The sequence below is a fragment of the Diadema setosum genome, chromosome 22, assembly GCF_964275005.1.
Source record: "Diadema setosum chromosome 22, eeDiaSeto1, whole genome shotgun sequence".
NCBI classification, from domain to species: Eukaryota; Metazoa; Echinodermata; class Echinoidea; order Diadematoida; family Diadematidae; genus Diadema; species Diadema setosum.
In genome coordinates, this window is record NC_092706.1 from 22,540,993 (window position 1) to 22,564,876 (window position 23,884).

General features: G+C 38.7%; 3 protein-coding genes across 3 annotated transcripts in view; 2 read left to right on the forward strand and 1 right to left on the reverse strand.

Annotated features, from left to right (window-relative positions):
- The window catches only part of LOC140245104 (carbamoyl-phosphate synthase [ammonia], mitochondrial-like), a 132,958-nt gene that overhangs the window by 14,767 nt on the left and 94,307 nt on the right, over positions 1–23,884 (reverse strand). The window contains exons 26-27 of the mRNA XM_072324701.1: positions 3,333–3,486; positions 2,109–2,216 (exon numbers count right to left, since the gene is read on the reverse strand). Of these exons, the coding sequence (XP_072180802.1) occupies positions 2,109–2,216; positions 3,333–3,486 (262 nt within the window). The remainder of the gene's footprint in view (positions 1–2,108; positions 2,217–3,332; positions 3,487–23,884) is intronic.
- LOC140245417 (toll-like receptor 3) lies at positions 6,238–7,170 on the forward strand. Its single transcript, XM_072324995.1, has one exon. It carries the CDS (start codon positions 6,238–6,240, stop codon positions 7,168–7,170), a length of 933 nt encoding a protein of 310 aa, XP_072181096.1.
- LOC140245416 (toll-like receptor 3) lies at positions 17,866–18,801 on the forward strand. The gene has a single exon (XM_072324994.1). The coding sequence runs from the start codon at positions 17,866–17,868 to the stop codon at positions 18,799–18,801; it is 936 nt and encodes a 311-aa protein (XP_072181095.1).

The following is a 23,884-nucleotide window of genomic DNA, read 5'->3' on the forward strand; positions in this document are numbered from 1 at the left end:
CAATCCTCAAAAATTCTATAAAAGCCCTGGGTCACAAAAAAAATATTATAATCATCTGTTCCTTGTGTCATTACCAACTTTCCCTGTATAAAATTTCATCAAAATCCGTTTATGACTTTTTGAGTAATTTTGCCAACAGACAAAGACATACAAACAAACACCACCAAAAACTAAACTTCTTAAGAAAGAAGATATATATAGAGAGGGTAAGGCTGCATTTATCTAATTCAAGAGAGAATCACGTTTCAAAACATGGTTTGAATGGCGTTCAAGTACATGGGTGATTCTAGGGGTGCCGCATTCATCTAACAATCATATAATCGCAAATTTGAGTGTTGTCACGGTACAGCTGCTTCGCACCATTCGACCTGGGAAGTAGAGGTGAACTGCGCATTACCAAACATGCCTTTATCATTCATGCACAAACAATGGGTAGAAAACACAGATACAGGTGCAGTGGAGCACCCCAATTTGCATCTCATTATCGCCCCGTTCTATTTGAATTTCCAACGGGCATCCACAGCTGCCCGAAACTGTGTGCATGAAAAAGTCAAATCTTTACCTTCTCCTTGTGCCGCTATGCGTGCCGCTAGTAAACTCAAACTTTCCACACTATCTAAGTTTTTAAAAACCTTCCTTTTGATGAAAAAATTATGAAATTTGCTGCACTAGAACTTGAGATATTAAAGCGTTTTGAAAATCACCTGGCGCAAAACATGCTCTCTATTTTTTTCCGACTGGACTATGGCCGGGCTCCAATGTGTCCGAAATTGGCAACATATAGTTTATCAGGCCTCAATCCATATATGGTGAAAGTTTTCGCTTGGTTCCACTTCAATCAACTCAACTTGTTTCTACAGGGTTTGGAATAGAAAATTGTAGTCAGCGAAACAATTGAAAATGACGTCATTTCTTTTCCCGTAATATTAGGCATGCGTGGTACAGTACGTGAGATTCAGGATTTCGTGCTCATTGTTGGTTTGCATGTGACGCAGTCAATTTTGCTGAGTGTCGCACGGCGGTGACTGCTGAGCTGCTGCCGCGCACGCTGCATGCAGCAAAGCGTTGTGTGTGCTGTGACCACAGAAGTTCTGTGGCTGTGACATGCAACGCTACAGTCACGCGATTATATATACATGGGACCGACCTGTACGCTTTGCGTTCGTGTCATTTTTGACATCACCTTCTGTTTTTTTTCCGACACAACCATGGCCGGGAATATTACGGTATGACATTTAAAATGCAAGCAGATAAATAAATTTCGGTGTACTCTGTTTGAATGGCGCTTTGGTTCCGCAATCACACTTCGTGAATTTTAGGATGATTTTCGAGGCATATTTTTGGTAATTTTGCTCGCCAGGTTTTCGCTAAAATTTCACATTTTATCATTGTCAAATCCGTTAATATGTTATATGTGCATATTCGGACATGTTTTCAAATTCAAACTAACTCAATTTTAATCCGAAAATAGGTTTCCTTAAATTGTTATTAGCTTGAGAAGTTGTTTACTTTTTCTCAACTACGCGAGTACATGTTGTTTACTTTATGCAAAAGAGGCTCGGCTGCCGATGGATATCTGCGAGATAATTGGGGTGCTCTACCGCGCCTGGATAGGGGATACTTTTTCTCAGTAACAGGAAACAGCTGGAAGCCAAGTTGACCTTGGCGGCTTGGAGACATAATCACATTTCAAAACAGCATTTTGTTTATCTACTTGCAGAAGGTGATCATGGTCTAAAAAGTGTTCTTAATCGTTCTTTGAATGGCTTTAAAAATGTGATAATCTATCGCCTGAAAATGCCTCAAATCCCTTTTTAGGATCATGTTTCTGCTTCAGAATATTTTTAGATAAACTCACAAGTAGACACATAGAAAGATGATAGCAGTGAGAGACTGATAAGACAGAGAGATAGAGACAGAGAAAGAGAGAGAAAAAGAGAGATAGAGAGAGAGAAAGAGAGATAGAGACAGAGAAAGAGAGATAGAGAAAGAAAGAGAGAGAGAGAGAGAGAGAGAAAGAGAGATAGAGAAAGAAAAAGAGAGATACAGAGAGAGAAAGAGAGATAGAGAGAGAGAGAGAGGGAGAGAAAGACTCTGACTCCACCCACCTTCTGTTGCTGCTGATCGGTGAGTGTCTGTGGGGGCAGGATGAGGGTAGCATCTCCAGAGTGAACACCGGCATTCTCCACGTGCTCTGTCACTGCATGGCAAACCACCTGTCAAGAGTTCATCCCAGGAATGTAGTGTTTTTCAATGTAAGGTCATTGACCTTTTGACCTTTGCCCTTGTCTGATTTTAATACCTAATATTTGAACTTGACTGGCATCTTTAGGTGTTGCACCTGTGGTGGGAGTTTTATGGTCATAGCTCAAAGCTGTGGAAAGCTATTTAGTACATCACAATATATGGCGGTTAAATCAGGAAAGGTTCATTGACATTTGACCTTTGGCCTTGTCAGAATTTACCAATATTTGACCTTGACTGGAATCTTCACATGATGTACCTGTGGTGTAATTTTGGTAGTCATAGCTCAAAGCTGTGGAAAGTTATTGAGAGTACACCACAATACTATGTGCAAAGTGCTTATAAATTATGGAAAGTTCATCAACCACTTGACCATAGACCTCATCAGAATTCACCAATATTCACACTTGACCGGCATCTTTAGATTACGTACCTGTGGTGTGAGTTTGGTGGTCATAGGTCAAATCTGTGGAAAGTTATTGAGTAAATCACAATACTGTGAGTACCGTGCTTACTAGAGAAAGTTCATCAACCTTTTAACCTTTGACCTTATAGGACATCACCCATAGTTGAACTTGACCAGTAGTTTTAGGTTAGTACATGTGGTGTAAGTTACATAGGTCGTTATAGCTCAAAGCTGTGGAAAGTTAGCAAGAGTACACAAAATTGCCAACTGCCATGAAGTGATGCCTATATTGTATGTCTCACTTCCACTACTCCAGCGAGAAAAAATGGCAAGAAATTACATTGTAAATCTGAAACATACCAACACACATACACATACACATACACACACACATCTCTGTAAATTGCAATGCTGACGCATAAATTGATGCGTTCTGGAAATTTCGTAAATGAGAATCTGGTGGACATGTCATCACCACTGACCTTGCCATTTCCGGCCACGGCGTCCATCTCAACCTCCCTGGCCCCCTGGATGAACTTCGCGATGACCACCGGGTGTTCCAACACACATACACACACACACACACACACACATCTCTGTAAATTGCATTGCTGACGCATAAATTGATGCATTCCGGAAATTTCGTAAATGAGAATCTGGTGGACATGTCATCACCACTGACCTTGCCATTTCTGGCCACGGCGTCCATCTCAACCTCTCTGGCCCCCTGGATGAACTTCGTGATGACCACCGGGTGCTCCCTGGACACAAGGGTTGCCTCCTCCAGGAATCGGCGCAACTCCTCTGGTCCGTATGCCACATTCATCGCGGAACCACTGCATATGGGCAGATAATGGTTTGAATAACAAGCAATTATTCTGTTTGAAGTTAGTTGACTATGAAGATAGCAAAGAGAAACTGATTATTGCAAACAAAATTAACAACACCTAATGTACCTCTTGAAAATGATTGATAGATTGTTGATTATTCAGTGGTCTAGTAGTAACTGTGATTGAAAGGGGAAAAAAAAATCATGGGCATACATTCTTACGCTGGACATGCATACTCTGGACCAACTTGATTATGACTGCCTGTGATTTTTTTTTTTCTTATCATGGTTGCTACTACAACGATGAATAATAGGTGCTTATTAATGTTGATGATGAGCACTGTCAATCAGTTACAATAAAAAACAACTCCACAAAAGAATTCATTAATGTGAATAAGATACAATACACTGTATGTCTTCGTTAAAATCATATGTCACTGCAATAATACGGATGAAATTCAGTTCCTCTTTCACATCAGAGGCCAAGGAGTCGTAAGGGAAATGTTTGTCTCGACACAGCTTTGATTGACTCCTTAAATAGGAAGTCGTGGTAAAGCCGGTGCGTCTGTCCTTCCTGAATACCTCAAAATACTGGTTCCCAACACATTACAGCTCTTTCCTGCACATTTGTAGCTGCATATTCTACTGTTACTTATAAACTGGATAAAGTCTTGCAAAGCATGCAAAGGAAAGTGAAAGGAGCAAATGCAGGAAATTACCTGCCTTTACTTAATCCTTTGAGGACAAACTGATTTTGCTACAACACAAATTTTCTATAGACATCTGCCCAAGTATACTCAGGACAAGTCTTAAACGGGTTAAGAGCCGACCCAGAATACTGAAAAAAAAAGAAGAAGAAGACAGAAACATGAGTACATGCAATCTTGTGAATTCATATTGAATCATTTTGCTGCTGCAAACCACAATGGCTGGAGGTAATGTTTTCATGCTTTTGAGTTCACTGATGACTTTATCATGCTGTGTGGGTCACTGGGAGCAATTACCACCTCCACCTCCTCTCACATGTACTACCTCTGGCTTGGATCCTTCACCACAAGCAGACTGCTCTCACCTCAACCTCTCTTCTGTCCCGCAGAATCTTCCACACAACCTCAACAAGCTTGACTTATCTTACAACGATATTATGAGCATCACAAATGCTTCATTTGTTGTGTATCCCAAGGTCCAAACCCTGCTCTTGCAGTGGAATGCCCTGAATTGGATCGAAGAGAAATCATTTGAGAAGCTCCAAGACTTGAGAGTGCTTGATTTGAGTTTCAACAACATCAGCCGACTTCCAGACACTCTTTTTCTTCAGAATATCCACCTCTCACTCCTTGATGTCTCCCATAACAGACTGACTGAGATCCCAAACAACGCTCTTGGGTCCATTAGAGCCTTGAAGTACATCTTCCTCAGCCACAACCTGATCACAAACATCAGCTTTGCTAAGTTCTCTTCCTGCCAGCACCTAGAGGAAATTGATCTCACCAACAACACAATTTCACACCTTTGGCAAGAAAGTTTTGCTCCTCTGGGAAAGTGTTCCATCTTTTACCTCACTCTGGGCTACAACAAGCTCTCAGCACTTCCCCAAGAACTTTTCACCCAGTTTCGCCACCTGCAAAACCTCAATCTGAACAACACAAACCTCCTCACATTTGACATGAGAGCATTCATGGGAAACTATACCATCAAGCAAATGTGGCTAACAAGTGCAAACATTCATACTATTTCTCCCCTCACGCAAAAGGGCCAACATCTGGACTTTCCTCGTGTGACAGCCATTAATCTGAGGCTGAACAGACTCTCTCAAATCCAGAGCAATGCATTTTGGGGGTTTAGGAACCTTCGTTATTTGGACCTTGAGAGCAACAGTTTAATCTCGATCACTAATGAATCATTCTGTGGATTGGATTCGCTCACTTACTTGAATATGGCACAAAATCAACTTTCGCAATTGCCTCCTCATGCATTCACTTGTACCAAGAACCTTACAGAACTCATGCTGTCCAAAAATAGAATTGTAGTTTTAGACAACCTAGTATTTCATGGCATTCCCTTGCTACAATCATTGGATCTTTTCTCAAACAACATTGACAAGGCAGCAGGACCATGGGATCTGAGTTCCTTGCACACACTGAACATGGAAAGCAACAGGTTACTGTCTTTGAATGAAAACACATTTGCTGGGATGTCCCGCTTGCGTAAAGTTATCTTGACAGGAAACAAGATCACTAGCATTGCAAAAGATACATTTACCAGGCTCACTTCTCTGGAATTTATTGATCTGTCTTATCAATCATACCTCACTCTAAATGGTGCCTTTGCAAGACTGAGAAACCTTCACTACCTTAACCTGGAGAGAACACGGACTCTCCTCCCATCACTGAGTCAATTTACAAATGCAAGCTCTATGAGAACACTCATCATGTCAGTTGCAAAACTAAATATCAAGGACCTGGTAAGAGTGCATCAAAATTCAACAGTCTTCAATGGGTTGGTATCACTGAGATCCCTCAGTCTATGGGGAAATAATTTGACTAATCTGCACAATTTCCCTTGGGTGTTCCAACCCTTGAAAAAACTTGAAAAACTTGACTTAAGCCAATGCCAAATAGCCACTTTGACACCAGGGATGTTCTCTAATTTATCATCCCTAAGACGACTAATGCTATATTCAAACCAGATCAAAAAAATCCATCCACATTCTTTTGAACACCTGGGATACTTAGAGGAATTGCTTCTGCAGGTGAATATGCTCACTCTGTTTGACAAAAATCTACTCACCGACACGCCAAATCTCACCCGATTGTACCTTCACACAAATCATCTCACTACAATTTCTGCGAACACCTACATGCCAGACACTCTTGTGCGCCTCGACATCTCCAGCAATCCTTTGACTTGCGACTGCAGCTTGGCGTGGTTCCGAAACTGGCTACAAGTGACCAATGTTGATACCTCACCCGGTAATGAAACCTTATGTTCACAGACTTCATTCAAACAACTTGTGAATCTCCCACTTGAGGCATTCCATCCAGGTGACTTTTGCGGAATTAATGCACCACTCATCTCCGGACTAATTCTTGGCAGTGTCATAGTTTTCCTGCTGGGAGTTTTGATTTACAGGAAACGCTGGTGGCTGAACTACAAGATCTTCCTGCTAAAACTTTTTGTGGTGGGTTACAAGCAACAAGAAGAAGACCCACAGGCAGATGATTATGAGTATCAGCTCAATATCATGTGTCATGATGATGATGATGACTGGGTTCATGATGTCCTCAGACCTGCACTGGAAGAGAGGATGCCCCATCTCCAACGGGTTGCCTATGGCGATGAAGCTTTCAGGGCTACAATGTATTACATTGACGCTGTCTACCACATCATCGACAACAGCTACAAGACTGTCCTGCTGCTTAGCAACCACTGTGCTGATGATGCCTGGTTCATCACCAAGGTCAGAGTGGCTCTGGAGCATGTGAATGAAACAGGACTTGACAAAGTCATCTTGGTATTTTTGGAGAACATACCAGATGAGCGGCTGCCATACCTGGTAAGACTCTTTCTGAGCAAAGACAGGCCTAACCTGCTCTGGACTGAGGACCATGATGGTCAGGATTTGTTCTGGGCCTACTTTGAGAAGTGCATGCGGACAAATCCACAGATCAATCATACTCTTCCAATCTAAATGGGACCAAGAAATTAAGATATTTGGGTCTCTTGCAACTGTGTACTTTGATTTGAACAGTAGAAACCGATCCTTTCTGGGAATTTAGAGTAAACTTCAATAACAAAAGGGAAATACCCATCATGAAGGAACAAGATGTATCGATTACCATAAATTTGTAAATCTACAATTCCAGAGACTTTGCTACCATTTGTTTCCCTAAATACTTTCTTTGATTAGTATATTTTCTCAACTTGTATAATAATCTGGAATGTGTACAGAGGATTTCCATTATGACGAAGTGCTCGGTACCAGCAGTTTTCTTTCGTTAATATCGAAATTCCATTACAACAGAACAAAAAAGAACATCAAAACTACATAAAGTGGATAATATTGTGGCCTCAATTTTTGCTTCGTTGTAACCGGATTTCTTTATAACCATGTTCATTATAAGAGGAATGCACTGTAGTTGTTTGTATATTTTCAGTCGTCTCCTTTATTATTCTATGAGTGTCTTCAAATGTTTAAAAATGTACAATGTATATCATTTGCAGTCACATCCACTATTCTACACTTCTTAAAGTGGATGTACTGACTTCACTTTTTTAGTAAACCATGTTCAGCCATCATGGCAGTCCTTTCAAAGTTATGGCTGTGTCATGTAAAAAAAAAAACCCTTACTTCTCGCATGTAAAATTATTGTCTCTGTAAGACAGGCTGCACTTGGACAGTGTTTGTGGACCTTTCAGAAACTGGTGTCATTCATTCAAACACACACTGTATATGTCATATATTTAGCGAGTCTACATTTTTGCATATCGAAACTTCCCGACAATTTCGCAAGTGGTTAAATTTGTGGTTGTGGAGTCCTGTACTGAATGGAGAAATGTATGTGTGCGTCACATTCAAAGTGTGATCTGAGTCAATATTTTCGCGTGTCTTTAATTTGCGAATAGCACCTGACTCGCAAAATTTGTGAAATTAAAAATGTCATGAAATAATCTGCATATATACAGTACTGAGATCAGTATCACTGGTAACATTCTCAAACGATAAAATGGGTATGAAATGCTTGGTTAGAAAGTACTGTGTCACATGAATGTACATAGAGTCATATTCCACAGTATCATAAGGATTGGGTGTGGCTACTACAAAAGACCTTTAATTGTAACAACATTTTGTCACTGGATGTTGCATAAAGAGTGAACAGTATAATATCATAGAGAGAGAGAGAAAGAAAGAAAGTAATTTCTCAAGATGCTTCAATAATTCAAGTGTATTTTGAGCAGCAAACGTATCATTATTTCACAAAAGGCGCTTTCACATCAGCCCTATAAAAATCCAAGCTCGTGATATTTTTCGCGATTGCAAATTAGTACGCTGTTTCATTTCTTATTCACATCAGCTCGAAGAGTATTAGCCTTAAATTTTTTAGAAAATAAAACTCGACAGCTGAGCATGTGCAAACAGCATCAGTAATGTGTGCACTTTGAAAAATTCCTCATGATTTGTGTGCAGTTTGCCTCGATTGATTGGGTCACATACGCTAGGCATGATGGGATGCATCGCACTAATTTCTCGAGTCGTTTTCACATCATCAAATAGCGCGCTACTATCCTGCTATTTCAGAAATTTCCAGAGTTGGACCCAAGAAATTTTCTCGATCAGAGCGATACAATTAGCACACTAATTTGTGTTCACATTATCAAATAACGCACTATTTCATAATCGGGTTAATTTCCAAGTCAGAAAATAGCGCACTATTTCAAAACATCAGGCTCGTGTGAAAATGCCTAAATTCATTTACATAAGATGTCTTTGTACAGCATGCTGCGCCACACATTTTTAGAAATCCTATGAACCAACAGTCTGCTCAATTATTTTCTTAGAACAGGACTAATTGTAATTCCTAATTTTGTCATGCAAGAAAAACCAGGCTGCAAATAGCATGGTTTCATTCTTTGCCCATGAATTGACTTTTGAGAAAGAGAGTTGGAGAGTACTTGCAGGAAGTACAAAATCTGAATAAAAAAATCTGAAACTGATGAAAATGAAAGCTGATGTGCATTAATGGGATGTATAGTTTTGGTTGAGATGAGGCTTCACATTTCCAACCTTCTGGTGAGATAATGAGAAACCACCAATGAAATATTAAAGAGCACACAATTCTAAAAGGTAGTCAAGGTTTATTTGATGAAAATCAGTTTTGAAATAGCTGAGATTTCTAGGAATCTAGTTCTTAATAAAAAGGTTGGTCCCACTATTCATTAGGGCATCTTTGTTGTACTTTGTTTCTGGATACCTCAGCCATTTCAAAACCAATTTTCATCAAATAAACTTTGATTACCTCTTTATATTGGTTGCTCTTTAATATTTCTTAAGTGATTTCTCATATCCTCACAAAACGTTAAAATTTGAATATCCCATCAAAACAAAACAAACCCCCCCCCCCCCGAAAAAAAAAAAAAAAAATACTATCCCTCTAAACCCTGAACATTTTCAATGTGTCTGAATTGCCAGAAAGCATGCAAAAACCTGAAAATAATAGTGGCTACTTGTATAGCGCACAGGTCCACTTTTCAGTGCTCATGGCGCTACAAAATGAAAAGATATCATATATTTACATGCATATACATATTCAAACATTTCAACAAATAAGAAAATGGTAAACAAAAACAAATATATACCAAATAAAGAATACAACATATACCAATTAAAAATACAATATTGATCCAATATTAATGACATACAGCAATTACAGTCCTCAGTATGAAAGGAACAGATAAGTTTTAAGTTTGGATTTGAATGACTCTGTAGATGACAGTTCCCTTAACTGAAGAGGTAACTGATTCCACAATTTTGGTCCCATAACGGAAAAAGCACGATCACCATATCCATGTTTTACTCTGGGTGTTTGGAGTAAGAATGCATCTGATGATGAACGTAGCCTTCGTGCTGGAATGTATTTTTGAACAGAATTACTTATGTATATTGGGGAAAAAGAATGAACTGAATGATGTACTAATAACAGAATCTTGAAAATAATCCTTTTTTCTACAGGTAACCAATGTAAGGAACGGAGAACTGGTGACATGGAATCAAACTTATTAGTAAAAGTTAACAATCGGGCAGCAGAATTTTGCAACCGTTGAAGTTTTGTGACATCTTTTTTTGAAAGATTACACAACAATGAATTCGAAAAATCCAACCGAGAAGAAATCAAAGCATGAATAAGTATCTCAGCTGCAGATTTAGACAAATATTTCCTTATGAAACTTAAATTACGCAACTGATATCGAACATTCCGCTGAATATGAGCTACATGACTTCGAAATGACATTTCCTGATCAAATATGACACCTAAATTACGGGCTGTTTTCGATGGAGTAATGCAAGTGCTACCGATGTTGACATGACATGACTGATAATCAACTTTGCTTAACATTTGCTTTGATCCCAATAACAGAAACTCAGATTTATCATCATTTAGTTTAAGGCCATTGGATGTAAGCCAGATTTTCAGGTCTTGCAAACATGCTTCGAGTTTTGCAATGGCGGATGACAATGAAGACACAGTGGGTTTAAAAGACAAAAAATATAGTTGTATATCATCCGCATAACAATGATAACTAATACAATGCTTGCGAAATACTTCACTAATTGGTTGCATATACAGAGAAAAAAGCAGCGGGCCTCCAACAGAACCTTGAGGTACACCAAACTTTGTCATAGTTTTACAAGAGGTAGAATCACCAATTCTAACATAATGAGATCGATCACATAAGTAGGATATAAACCAATCAAGAACAGTTCCTTTGATGCCCAAATATCTCAATCGTTGAATCAGAATAGCATGATCGACTGTGTCAAAAGCTGAGCTCATATCAAGCATGATAAGAGCAGTGATGTTACCACTATCTAATTCTCTGAACACAATATCTGATAAGTTGACTAACAGTGTTTCTACACTATGACCAGGCTTGTACGCAGATTGAAATGAATCAAGCAATTCATTATCTTGCAGATACATTGTCAGTTGTGAGAAAACAACCTTTTCAAGCAATTTACTTAAATAAGGTAAATTTGAAATTGGGCGGTAATTTTTTAGACACTCCTGATCTAAGCCTGCTTTTTTCAAAGTTGGATGAATAACTGCTTTTTTACACACCTGTGGAACTACACCTAATCTCAGGCTAGCATTTATGATTCTTGTGATAACGGGTGCTAAAACTCTGCCACACTTCTTAACCAAATCTGTTGGGATTGGATCAAGTTCACATGATTTGTTAGGTGAGTTCTTAATAAGCTTTTCTATCTCATTAACAGTGACAGACTGAAACTCACTCAATTCTGACTTGACTTTACATACAATGTCATTTGGCTGTTCACAACGAGTTGGGAAACTCCGTTGGATTGCCACAATTTTATCAATGAAAAATTGATTAAAACAATTGGCTAACTCAACTTGATCACCATGAGTGAGGTGTTCTGGCAAAGGAGATCGTTGTTTTCGACAAAGCAAAGCATTAGCAACTTTGTACAACTTCTTTGTATCTTTCCCACAATCCGTAACCTTGTTTGAATGATATTGTAACTTAGCATCTTTAATCAAGGCATTTACACATCGCCTTTGTGCATGATACATCTGCTTGTGAATCTCCAGTTTTGTGGACCTTGACTTCCTTTCTAACTGTCTACGAAGCAGTTTTGCTTGAGCTATTTCTGGGGTATACCATTCCGTATTGGGGTGTATTGTGACCTTGATTCGTTTCTCAGGTGCCAACTTATCAAGGGTGGCAGTGAGTAAGGTGTTATACAAATTCACTTCATCATCAACATTATTAACTTGAGATTCAGCTGATAAAAGAGACTTAACATGAGTATCAGCAACAAACTCTTGTGGGTTTACAGATTTCAAATTCCGTGTCACAATAAATGTTTTTTTGATACAACGTTTAGGAAGGTTCAATTCACACATTATTGCTGAATGATCTGATATACCTTCCACAACACCGGTATTACAAAGTTGTACAGTGTTACCTTTATGAGTTATAAGCAGATCTAATACATGGCCTCGATTATGAGTTGGCTCATTAATATGTTGAATCATATTAAAGGCTGACAATAATTCAAGGAACAACTTCGAATTCGAAGTTGATGAGTCCACAGGTATATTGAAATCACCTGCAATCAACAAGTCAGACGAGCAGAGAAGCTGTCTATCGAGAACATTAGAAAACTCATCCAAGAAAATCTGAAACTGTACTGAACTGGGTGGACGATATACATTGATGAAATGCAACGATTTCTGCATATAATTCAGAGTCATCTGAATCATTTCAAATGTTGTAACATTTGGGGAATCTACAATTCTGACATCTAATTGACTTTTAAACAACACAGCTATTCCTCCTCCACGTTTGCCAACTCTGGGAATGTGCTTAAATGTGAAGCCATGTGGTGTCAATTGACCAATCGGAGCAGCATCATTAGGCGTAAGCCATGTTTCACAAATAGCAACAATGTCTAATTCATGATCAAGAATATAATCTACAAATTCAGCGGTTTTGTTCTTCAGCGATCTGGCATTTAACATAGCAAATTTCAATTTCGTACATGAAATATCAGAATTCACAAATTTTCTTTCGTGTAACAACTTCACAGTTTGATCCCTATTTTGTCTTACTACTCTTTTACCTCTGTGAGTCTTTTTCACTAGAGCTGTTAATCTGTAGTGCTGTTATTCGTTGCCATGTCACTTCATTAATCCTAAGGCACTTACAAGAAGGTTTAGTGGAGTAAACATTGTAAGGGTTCAGCTGTAAAAGGTCCGAAATACTATATGCACGTCTTGTATTGTTATCAACAGCATGATCTTTAGTAGCTGACACACTAAATGACGGACCTGGGTTGATTTCAACATCTCCACTGGTAAGCAGTGACATGTGAAAAGTAGAGCTTGCATTCTTATAATACAAAATGCATGCTTTTGAGTAGCCTTTTACTCTGATACCGGTACTAGACATGTTCTTATCATTCTTCACAGTTGGTAGTATAGACCTACTAAAAGTGCATGTGGGTGTATAACAATACATACATGGCAAAAGAGTCAGTATTAGACTCACAACAAACATATACCTCATTCGTTCCATTATACTGATCATTATCATCACTGCGTTGTGCAAAACGTACATAAAAAATTTAAAAAGCTACAGCTCATTCAAGTACAACAGTTGAGCGCATGAACACAAACGCGTATGACTTAACTACGCGCTTAACAGCTCTAGGCTCGCATGAGCGCATAAACACATACCTGAATATGAAGGCTGTAGTGTGGCTCCCGTACAAACGATATCAAACCCCAAATCCAGTTTGCCGATTTTCAGCCAAATCCTCGAATTACTTAACACAAAAATGGTCCAGGAGATTCACAAAGCATATACAATACAGTGGGCACAGTGACACAAAAATAATATCACAGAACAACACAAAAATCATAAACAACTCAGAGCACAGAAAAGAGGCAACCACGCAGAGTGCTCTCTACGATCAATTACGATCAAAAGTGGGTTTTGGGCAAAAAAAAAAAATCTGAAATAAGATTAAACTCTGAACTGTCACACCTCTGTCAGAAGGATGACACATTTTTCACTTTGAATTACTGGCTATTGTAAATGTGCAGATTTATGTGGATATAGTGCAATATTGAGCAAAATTCCCTGTATTTGAAGATGACATCCAGATGCACCACTTGCCGAATCAGCATAATACCATGATCAGAAAATCTCTTCAGATAATATAAGCGGCTTCTCCTAGCATAGTAAACATATTGAGGAAATTATACTATGCCATCTTATAAATTACATTTCAATAATTACAGTACTCTCCGCGTAATCGGGTATCGCTTAAACGGGTACTCCGTTTAATTGGGTAGTAATGTCAAAATCAGTTCCAATGCACATTAAAATTACCTGATAATCGGGTTGACTCTCCGCATAAATGGGTAAAAAAATTTCTTCTAATCGAATTTCTACCCACATATTAGCGCAGATATAACACTTCAAGAAATCATCAATGTCAAAATTTCGACAGCTAATCGCATTCTCTGTTTAATTTGCAAAGAAGACCGACCATTTGGGGAGTGATTAAAACACATGTACCAGTACCGACTTGCCACACGTAAACAAACATTACACATGTAGCTGGCACTCACAATTGCATGGACAGACATGAGTTGAACACACTTGCACTCCTCCCTTGCTCCGCAACAAAATTCGCAATACGAGATGTTTGCAACGAAAATCTGGCCATGCACCAGCTCCAAAATTTTGTTTTTCCCCAGTCACTTCTCGAAAAGTAACCCGACGTTCTACGTGACTAAAGCACACAGATGTGTTCATTTCAGAAAACGCCTGCGTATTAGCGAGGAGTCCATTGTTAAACGACAAAGTTTTCTGAAGACACATTGTCCACATTAAATTATTGCTCGTAACTGTATGAGAAAGTGTACGGTATCTATAATGTGTCTTGCAAGCATGCGTGTTAAGCATGCAGTGTAGATGTTTGGTGCAGTGTAGAATGCACGTACATACACATTGTGTGTGTCAATTGTGAATGAGACGTGTTCTTCTGGTAATCGGGTACTCCGCTTAATGGGGTAAGAAACCCTCTGCTCGAGCCTACCCGATTATGCGGAGAGTACTGTATCACCAATATATTTGAAAGTTTGCATGGTGATGGAAAAGAGGAAGATAGGTTTGTGATAACTCCAACTGTATGCAGTCCTTGCAAGTACTTTTGGTTGGTAAAGGAAGACTGTAAAATGAGGAGATCGAAGGAGGGAAGTGACATAGGGAGTGTGTAAGGAAGGCAAAGAATGACTGTCAAAGCAGTAGTGAGCCAGAAGTTGAGTAGACGGGAGACTAGGAGACAGTCTGGGATAGTTGTAAGTAATGCGTGTTGTAGCAAAATCAGTCCATCTTCAACGGGTTAAGTTAAGAATCATAACTTTAAGTACATTGTATACCTGGTGCTATGTAAGCAACATAGACATAATCATGAAAGCTTTTGAACAAAAAATACCACAGCTGTATTTGGAACAGTCAGATTATGTCATTCTTACTCTTCAGTGTTAAATATCTCCAGCATCATAAGTGTTAAGTAATATATTTCTGATCAGGTGGGGAACAACTAAATTCTTTCTTTTTTCACATGATGAGAAATCAACAACTGTCATATCACTGCTTATTTTGAGTGCACAAAACTCAAAGCTGATGAAGCAGAAGGATGTTTTGACTGGGTCCTGACATGGGGAAGTCACGTAGTGCGCATTTTGATCCATCTTCCCAGAATAACATGCCCTTGATAGTAAATTCCTGGGGGGGGGGGGGGGCCTCAACAAGCAGAGAGCAGTTCCTGATTCACAGTCATTGGCAACATACCACGATGGGGGACAGCTATTATCAAAGCTGCATTATTTCACCTCAATAAAATGCTTTCCTGATTGTAGCACTTCAGGATAGATACTGGACAAAGTACATTCAACCGATCTTGTCAACTCATGATGAAGAAATTATTGGTTCATTATTAAAGGCAGCAATACGAGAAGCCCATGCACCAGACCTGAATGATACAATTGTACCCATCTTCCCCTATAAGCTGTCACTTAAGTGTAATGGCACTTCTTGGATGTTGCTATTGGCGATTAAAACTGAATTGACTGCTCTAATGTATCCTGAAATAATGCCTGTACAAAAGATTGGCATTGGGAAAGAAAAAGTACAAGAAACTGCTCACTCTTGTTCATGCATTGATGAAGATTCCTCAAAACGGACTATAATGAGAGCACACACCAATGCGAACCCATGGAGTAAGTTACTTTGCTGCAAATCACAATGGCTGGAGGTACTGTTTTAATGTTTTTGAGTGCGCTAATAACTTTATCGTGTGCAAGTTACTGGGAACAAGCTCCATCTCCGTCGCCTCTCACATGCTCCACCTCTGGATTGGATGGCTCACTGCAAGCACACTGCTCTTATCTTAACCTCTCCGCTGTCCCCCAGGATCTTCCACACAACCTCAACAAGATTGACTTATCACATAACAACATTACAACCATCACCAATGTTTCATTTGCTCCATATGGAAAGATTCAAATCCTGCTCTTGCAGTGGAACATGCTGAAAGTGATTGAGGGAAAATCGTTTGAGCTGCTCCAAGACCTGAGAGTGCTTGATTTGAGTTCCAACAACATCAGTCGACTTCCAGATGCTTTTTCTTCAGAATATCCACCTCTCAACTCTTGATGTCTCCCATAACAGACTGACTGAGATCCCAAATAATGCTCTTGGGACCATTCGAGCCTTGAAGTACATCTACCTCAGGCACAACCTGATCACAAACATCAGTTTCGCTCGGTTCTCTTCCTGCCAACACCTTACACGGATTGATCTCACCCACAACAAGATCACGCATCTCTGGCAAGAGAGTTTTGCTACTATTGGAAACTGTTCAATCTACAACCTCATTCTGGCTTTTAATAGAGTCTCAAAACTTCCCAGGGAATTGCTTTCCCTTTTCCGTCACCTGGAGCATCTTGATTTGAACAACACAAACCTCCTTACATTCGACATGAGCGCCTTCATGGGAAATTATACCGTCACTGAGATATTCATTAAGAATGCAAGCATCCATTCTATTATCCCCCTCACAAACCCAAGGGTGGACATTCCTCATCTGACAAAAATTAGTCTGAGACTAAACAAACTCTATCAAGTCCAGAGCAATGCATTCAGGGGGTTTCGAAACCTGTGTTATTTGGACCTCCAGGAAAACAAGTTAGCGTCTATCACCAATTTATCATTCTGTGGACTGGATTCTCTCACATCCTTGAATCTGGCAAAAAACAAACTTTCATATTTGCCTCATCGTGCATTCGCCTGTACGAAGAACCTAAAAGTTCTAATGCTGTCCAACAATGGTATTGTAGTGTTGGACCCCCTTCAATTTCATGGAGTTCCCTCTCTACAATGGTTGGATCTTTACATGAATAATATTGAGACACTTGCAGGACCATGGAATCTGAGTTCTTTACAGACACTGGACCTACAAAGAAACAGGCTCCTTCTTTTAAATGGACTCACATTTGCAGGAATGCCCAAATTACAGAATGTGAACTTGAGTAAAAACATGATCACAAATATTGCTGAAGATACATTCATCAGGCTCACTTTTCTGGAATCTGTTGATCTGTCTTTACAATCATCACTCACACTAAATCGTGCCTTTGCAAAATTGAGGCACCTCAAGTACATAAGTCTGAAGGGAACGAGAATTAAGTTTTCATCACTAAATCAATTTACAAATGCAAGCTCTATGAGAAAACTAGTCATGTCAAACACAAAGTTGAGCATCAGGGACCTGGTAAATGAACATCAAAATTTGTCCGTCTTCATTGGGTTGAAATCACTGATATTACTGGATCTATGGGGAAATAATTTGGCAAACTTGCATGAGTACCCTTGGGTTTTTAAACCTTTGCATAACCTGCAAATAATTAACCTAAGCGACACTCAAATCACCATTTTGACAGCAGGGATGTTCTCTTTTTTATCATCCCTAAAAGAACTAAGGCTATATTCAAACGAGATCAAGAAAATTAATCCACATGCTTTCGATGGCCTAAGAATCTCGCAGCAATTGCTTCTGCAGGATAATATGATATCTCTGTTTGATAAAAATCTACTCACCGACACACCGAATCTCACAAGGTTGTACCTTCACTCAAATCATCTCTCTACAATTTCTGCAAACACATACATGCCAGAGACTCTTGTTCGCCTTGACATCTTCAACAACCCTTTCACTTGTGACTGCAGCTTGGCATGGTTCCGAAACTGGCTCCACACGGCCAATGTTGATACTTCTCCCAATAATGAAACTCTGTGTTCGCAAGCTTCTTTCAAACAACTTGTGAACCTTCCACTTGAAGCATTCCATCCAGGCGACTTTTGCGGAACCAACATACCACTAATTTCTGGACTCATTTTTGCTGGAGTCATAGTTACCTTCTTAGGACTTGTGATTTACAGGAAACGCTGGTGGCTGAACTACAAGATCTTCCTGCTAAAGCTTTTTGTCTTGGGTTATGAGCTACAAGAGGAAGAAGACCCACAGGCAGATGACTATGAGTATCAGCTCAACATCATGTGCCATGATAATGATGATGACTGGGTTCACGGTGTCCTGAAACCTGCACTGGAAGAGAGGATGCCCCATCTCCAACGGGTTGCCTTTGGCGACAAAGCTTTCAGGGCTACAATGTACTACATTGATGCTGTCCACCACATCATCGAGAACAGCTACAAGACTGTCTTGTTGCTTAGCAACCACTGTGCTGATGATGCCTGGTTCATCACCAAGGTCAGAGTGGCTCTGGAGCATGTGAACGAAACAGGACTTGACAAAGTCATCGTGGTCTTTTTGGAGGACATACCAGATGAGCGGCTGCCATACCTGGTAAGACTCTTTCTGAGCAGAGACAGGCCTAACCTGCTCTGGACTGAGGACCACGATGGCCAGGACTTGTTCTGGGCTTATTTTGAGAAGTGCATGCGGTCAAATCAACAGATTAATCATGCTCTGCCAATCTAACTGGGACCAAAGAATCAAAATGTGTTGGTCGATCTCTTGCAATTGCATAGTTTCAACAATTATTTGATTTGGAGTTAGAAGGTTGGCCCAGTTCAGGTGTATATGAGAATCCCCGTAACAAATTGTGTGAAGCTTTATCACAGATCTCAACGGAGGTATACACACAGCATAAGAATATCCGCTGGAATCAATTGTCACTGAGGAGTGTACCCTTGAACGCACGTATGAACATTGACACATGGCTAACGGGCACTATTCATGCTTTTCAAATGCAGTAAATTCAATTGGACTATGCAATCCCATGTTTCCCTACACTCTCGAGGCTTTAACACAGGTACATTGTAAATGTATATGTACCATGTATTTCAAACACAGCAACATTAAACAAGATCACAACTTACCAAACTTGTGCTATTAAAAAGGAAGAATATATCCATTCTCTTGGGGAAAAAAGAGAAGAAATATATAATTTCAAGTATTGAAAACTAAGCCTGGACTTCATTACCCTAAGGAAACATTAATCACCCACATTAAAAAAGAGTTAATCAAATTACTTATAAGTGTGTTTTCCTAGACATTTACATGTACTTTTACTGTTTTGTATGATATGATGCTTCCATACTTAAATGTTCACTTTTACAATTCTACAGACTTTAACACCATCTATTTTCTTTTAAGACTTTCTTTGATCTTGTAAATATTCTCATATTGTACAAATTGATTGTTTACAGCTGTTTGCTCATTTCAGGCTGTCTTCCTTAAAAATTGTATGTTCATATGACCATGTTTAAATGTCTTAGATATACAATGCAGTCAAATGCATCATGTCCCTTTTCTCCATTTCTTGAAAGTAGAATGACTTCACTTCAAAAAAAAAAATGGTTCAGGCATCATTGTGGGATGGTAGTTAAGATAAAATGACCTTTAAAGGTTTAAAGGTTCTGGCTACTGTATATGCCGAATATTTCGCGAGGTTTTTATTTTCGTGAATTTCGCGGGTCAGGTGCTATTGGCAAAATTAAGCGAAAATATTGACTCTGATCCAGATGTGAATGTGACTTACGCGTGTACACTTCTCCGTTCAGTACAGAACTCAACGATCGCGACTTTAACCACTCGCGAAATCGTCGGGTATTCCCAATTTGCGAAAATTTAAACTCGCGAAATATATGGTGTATACAGTATGTTATGTAACAAGAAGGTCCACTCCTCTCTTCTACACCACTTACCAGTAAGGTCTATGAAAGAGATACACTAAAGCAAATAGTGATTGTAAAATTCTTTACACCATTTCCTCTTGGCCATACAGGACATGAAATAACTGTAGGATCACTGGCAGAAAAAGGAATGCTAAACTCTAGGGAAAAGACAATTGTCTAATTTCAAAAAAACAACAACTTTATTCTATGAAAAAAAAGCCAGTTTGCAAGCAAACTGAAAAAAAAATCATCAAAATCAGATTTTGAAAAATGAGGAAATTTTGACTATAAGAGATTTGCTACTCTTTGCAAAATAGAGTCAATATTGATATGCAAATGCACAAGCTGATGATACCATCACTTCATAATTTTTCTCTGATTATGTTGAACATAAAAACTTTACAAAAATGAAAAAAAAAATGAGGAAGATTTCAATTCTCATCACTTCTATAATTTTGGTGTAATTTTTATTTTAAAAAATCCCCCCATTATACCTACAAAATTGAATTCCTTCTTTTTCAGACTAATATCTAACTGGCCGGGAATTGTCCTTTACAGAAAATTCCCCAATCAAACCATATGTATACTTTAACAGCAATGGTGTATGAAAATGAGACTTATAACATGTAGTACTGAAGAAATAAGTTTCTATTTATGATAGATCCTCTAAGAATACTGCTTTAGGGCCAAAAGCTTAATGGCACTGTGGCCGATTCCTGCTTGAAGATTGAATGCATTTATCAGCAAATGTTTTTACAGGTTATGAGCACACAGTACACATTTAGCTCAAATAGGTTATTGAAACTGGAACGCACTTCTTTATAATTGTTGACAACGTAAAGGCTAGGTAGTACATGTGGAAATTTGTCAGTGTGAAAGGAATTAGACATTCTGTTGGTGAGCTATGACCAAGAAAAAAAAACTATTTTGTAATTAAAATTTCATTCATAATACCTTTCACCCACAACAAGAACGGTCAAGCACTTAACTTCTGGGTGTTCTTTTTTCTTTTTCTTTTTCTTTTTAGGGCCAAAAATTAAATGGCACTGTCGCTGACTCATGCTTAAAGACTGATTGTATATATTGTTTCAGCCAATGCTTTTACAGTTGATTTAATGACCACATAGTACTATCTCCCGTAGCATATTGAAATTGGTACACACTTTATATTTGTTGACATGTAGATAGTACGCAAGTAAAATTTTGTCAGTGTGAAAGGAATTACACATTCTGATGGTGTGCTATGACAAAAAAGAAGCTATCTTTGATTGCATTTAATTTATTTCAAAATGTTATCTTTCACATAGAACATGAACTGTCAAGCACTTAATAACTTCAGTCAATGCTTCACTTGTATAAAATGAATAAACTTGAAGTATTAACAAAAAATTATGCTTAATTTGATTTTAATCTTTATGCTCGCTTGCTGTAAATCTCAAAGGTATCATTGGTCATTCGTTTAACATGTTACATTATATTGCTAACAGGATATTACTCCGCATAATACTTTCCATTCCCTATAACCCAGGCTTTACTGCATTGTCCTGAATGATCATGTTTGTGGCCCCTTCAGAAACTAGAATAATCCATACCTAAAAATATTAAGATCAGCATCACAGGCAATATTATCAAATGATAAAATGGGTATGAAATACTAGGCTAGTAAACACTACGTCATGTGCCATTTAAATACATCATGAGGATTGAGTGTAGCTCCTAGAAAGGACCAATGTTTGCAGTCATATTACATCACCTGCTGCTGCAGGCCTATGTTAATATTGTGCTATGAAGCATGTTTCCATTCAAATAATAATAAAGTCTGGAACATCACAGATTTTTCCATTTTTTCCTCGTTTTTGAAATGAACAAATGCTGGCAAGGGACAGACAAGATGCACTGTGACACTAATGTATTACTACTTTGATGGTAATTAAAAAATTTTCTTAATTATACAAAATTATACTGTATATATTAGGCCAAGTAAAAAAAGAAAGTAGTTTCTCGTCCGGGTTTTTTGAGCAAGGCGATGAGGGAGGTCCTTACTATTTGATATCTTACTATTTTTTCGAGGATTGTCAAAATGAAAGTAATATGTGTTTCTCGTTCGGTGATTCTGAGAAAGGTAGCGAGAGAGGGCTTTACTATTTTCCATATCCAATTTATGAAATGAAATATCACTCGGGTAGCTGTGTTATGAGAGACCAGGGCCCCGTTGCTAGAAACTTTGCGTTTAAACGCAACTTGCAACTGATTGTCACTGACCATTCTGATTGGCTCAGGGTCTGCCCTATTAAGAAGACATGCATGCAACAATGATTTTGATTGGCCAGTGACAATCAGTTGCAAGTTGCGTTTAAACGCAAAGTTTCTAGCAACGGGGCCCTGGTCCCAAAGTGTAAGTCTTGCTTGCACCCTGTGCATTTTCAAACAAATAGATATATGTACCATACTTGAAATGAAACTTCATGCATGCAGAAATACATTTGCTTTTTCACTCCACTACAGATGTCAAGGGAAAATGACCATCTTAATACTGGTATTTAGTGTTGTAATGGCATTTCTGATACCAGTGTACTTGCAATTCTGATGTATTGTGCTATTAATTGAAGTAGGTATAAAACATGTCTATCAACAAATGTACGACTGAAATAAATTCCATGATATTCAAAACACTGCTTTATTTATCATTGGTGTTTGTGACTTTTTGTGTCCATACAGCTGGTATGTATATGCATTTCTTCACAGCACAATTGTAGCACATTCAACTGGAAACTGGCTTGTACAATTGCAGATGGATGTCAAAATGATACTGATTTATGGCATTATAGCGTTTAAAGATGTTTCTTCATGTTCTAAAAAGACATTTGATAATCACTCATCATTTGGATGATGAATGATTGTACAGTGGAAACTCGATATAACGAGATGGTCGGGACCGAGTCGTTTTCCTCGTTATAGCCGGTATCTCGTTATATCAGTAGGCATAAAAGAAGGAATAACATAAAGACATTAATTTGCACACATGGGACTACCCATCATCTTTCAATCAATACTGATAACTTGGTAATGTGTGTGAGGTAATACTCACCTTTATGGGTAAGAAGATGTTTTTTCGCCAATGAAATCCGATATCAAGAATGTTTTTCTTCTTTTAATTGTAGAATAGATGTTTAAATTTGTAAATCTATATAGCTTGCGATTGTGTGAAGATCGTCTGTGGATTGGTACAACTTGTATGTGGTTATGGTATGGGTGTTGTGTGTGGAAAGCTTATGTATGGTCTGCAATGCTGTGTGTGTGACACATTCTGTATGTACATTATGACTGCGTGTGTGTGTGTGTGTGTGTAGATGGGGAATTCCCTACGGAGAAAGCCAATCTCAGCATCAGATTGCCTCACACTTGCTAAACGTCATGATGATGTCATGTATACGGCCATCCCACCACATTTTCGGCATGTGATGACATAAATGGTACCCTGGGGTACCAGAAAAAAATCGGCCATTTTGTTGAATTATTTATTATTTTTTAGGGCTGTACCCTGGGTTACCAAAAAGTGGGAAATTAATTTTTTTGTGTGTGATGAATTCTTCAACATTCAATTATGGCCATTGTTCTTGTAAAAAAAACCCTCTTCATCAGTAGTTTTCTCAATTAATCCCTTGTTAACGTTATGAGTAACTATCCCCGGCGTCACTGGCCTTCTGAAACACCTCCAGAACATCGGCGGCCCCTTCCTTCCCCAACTTCCGAGTGGCGCGAAGCCTCGCGTTTTCCAGCCTCTCCTCTCTGGAAATTTTCCTTCTTTTCCGGCCCTTTCCTTTCAGTGCGGCATAGCCCCCATCACCTGCTGGCATTTTTGCAGCTTGATCCTAATTGCGAAA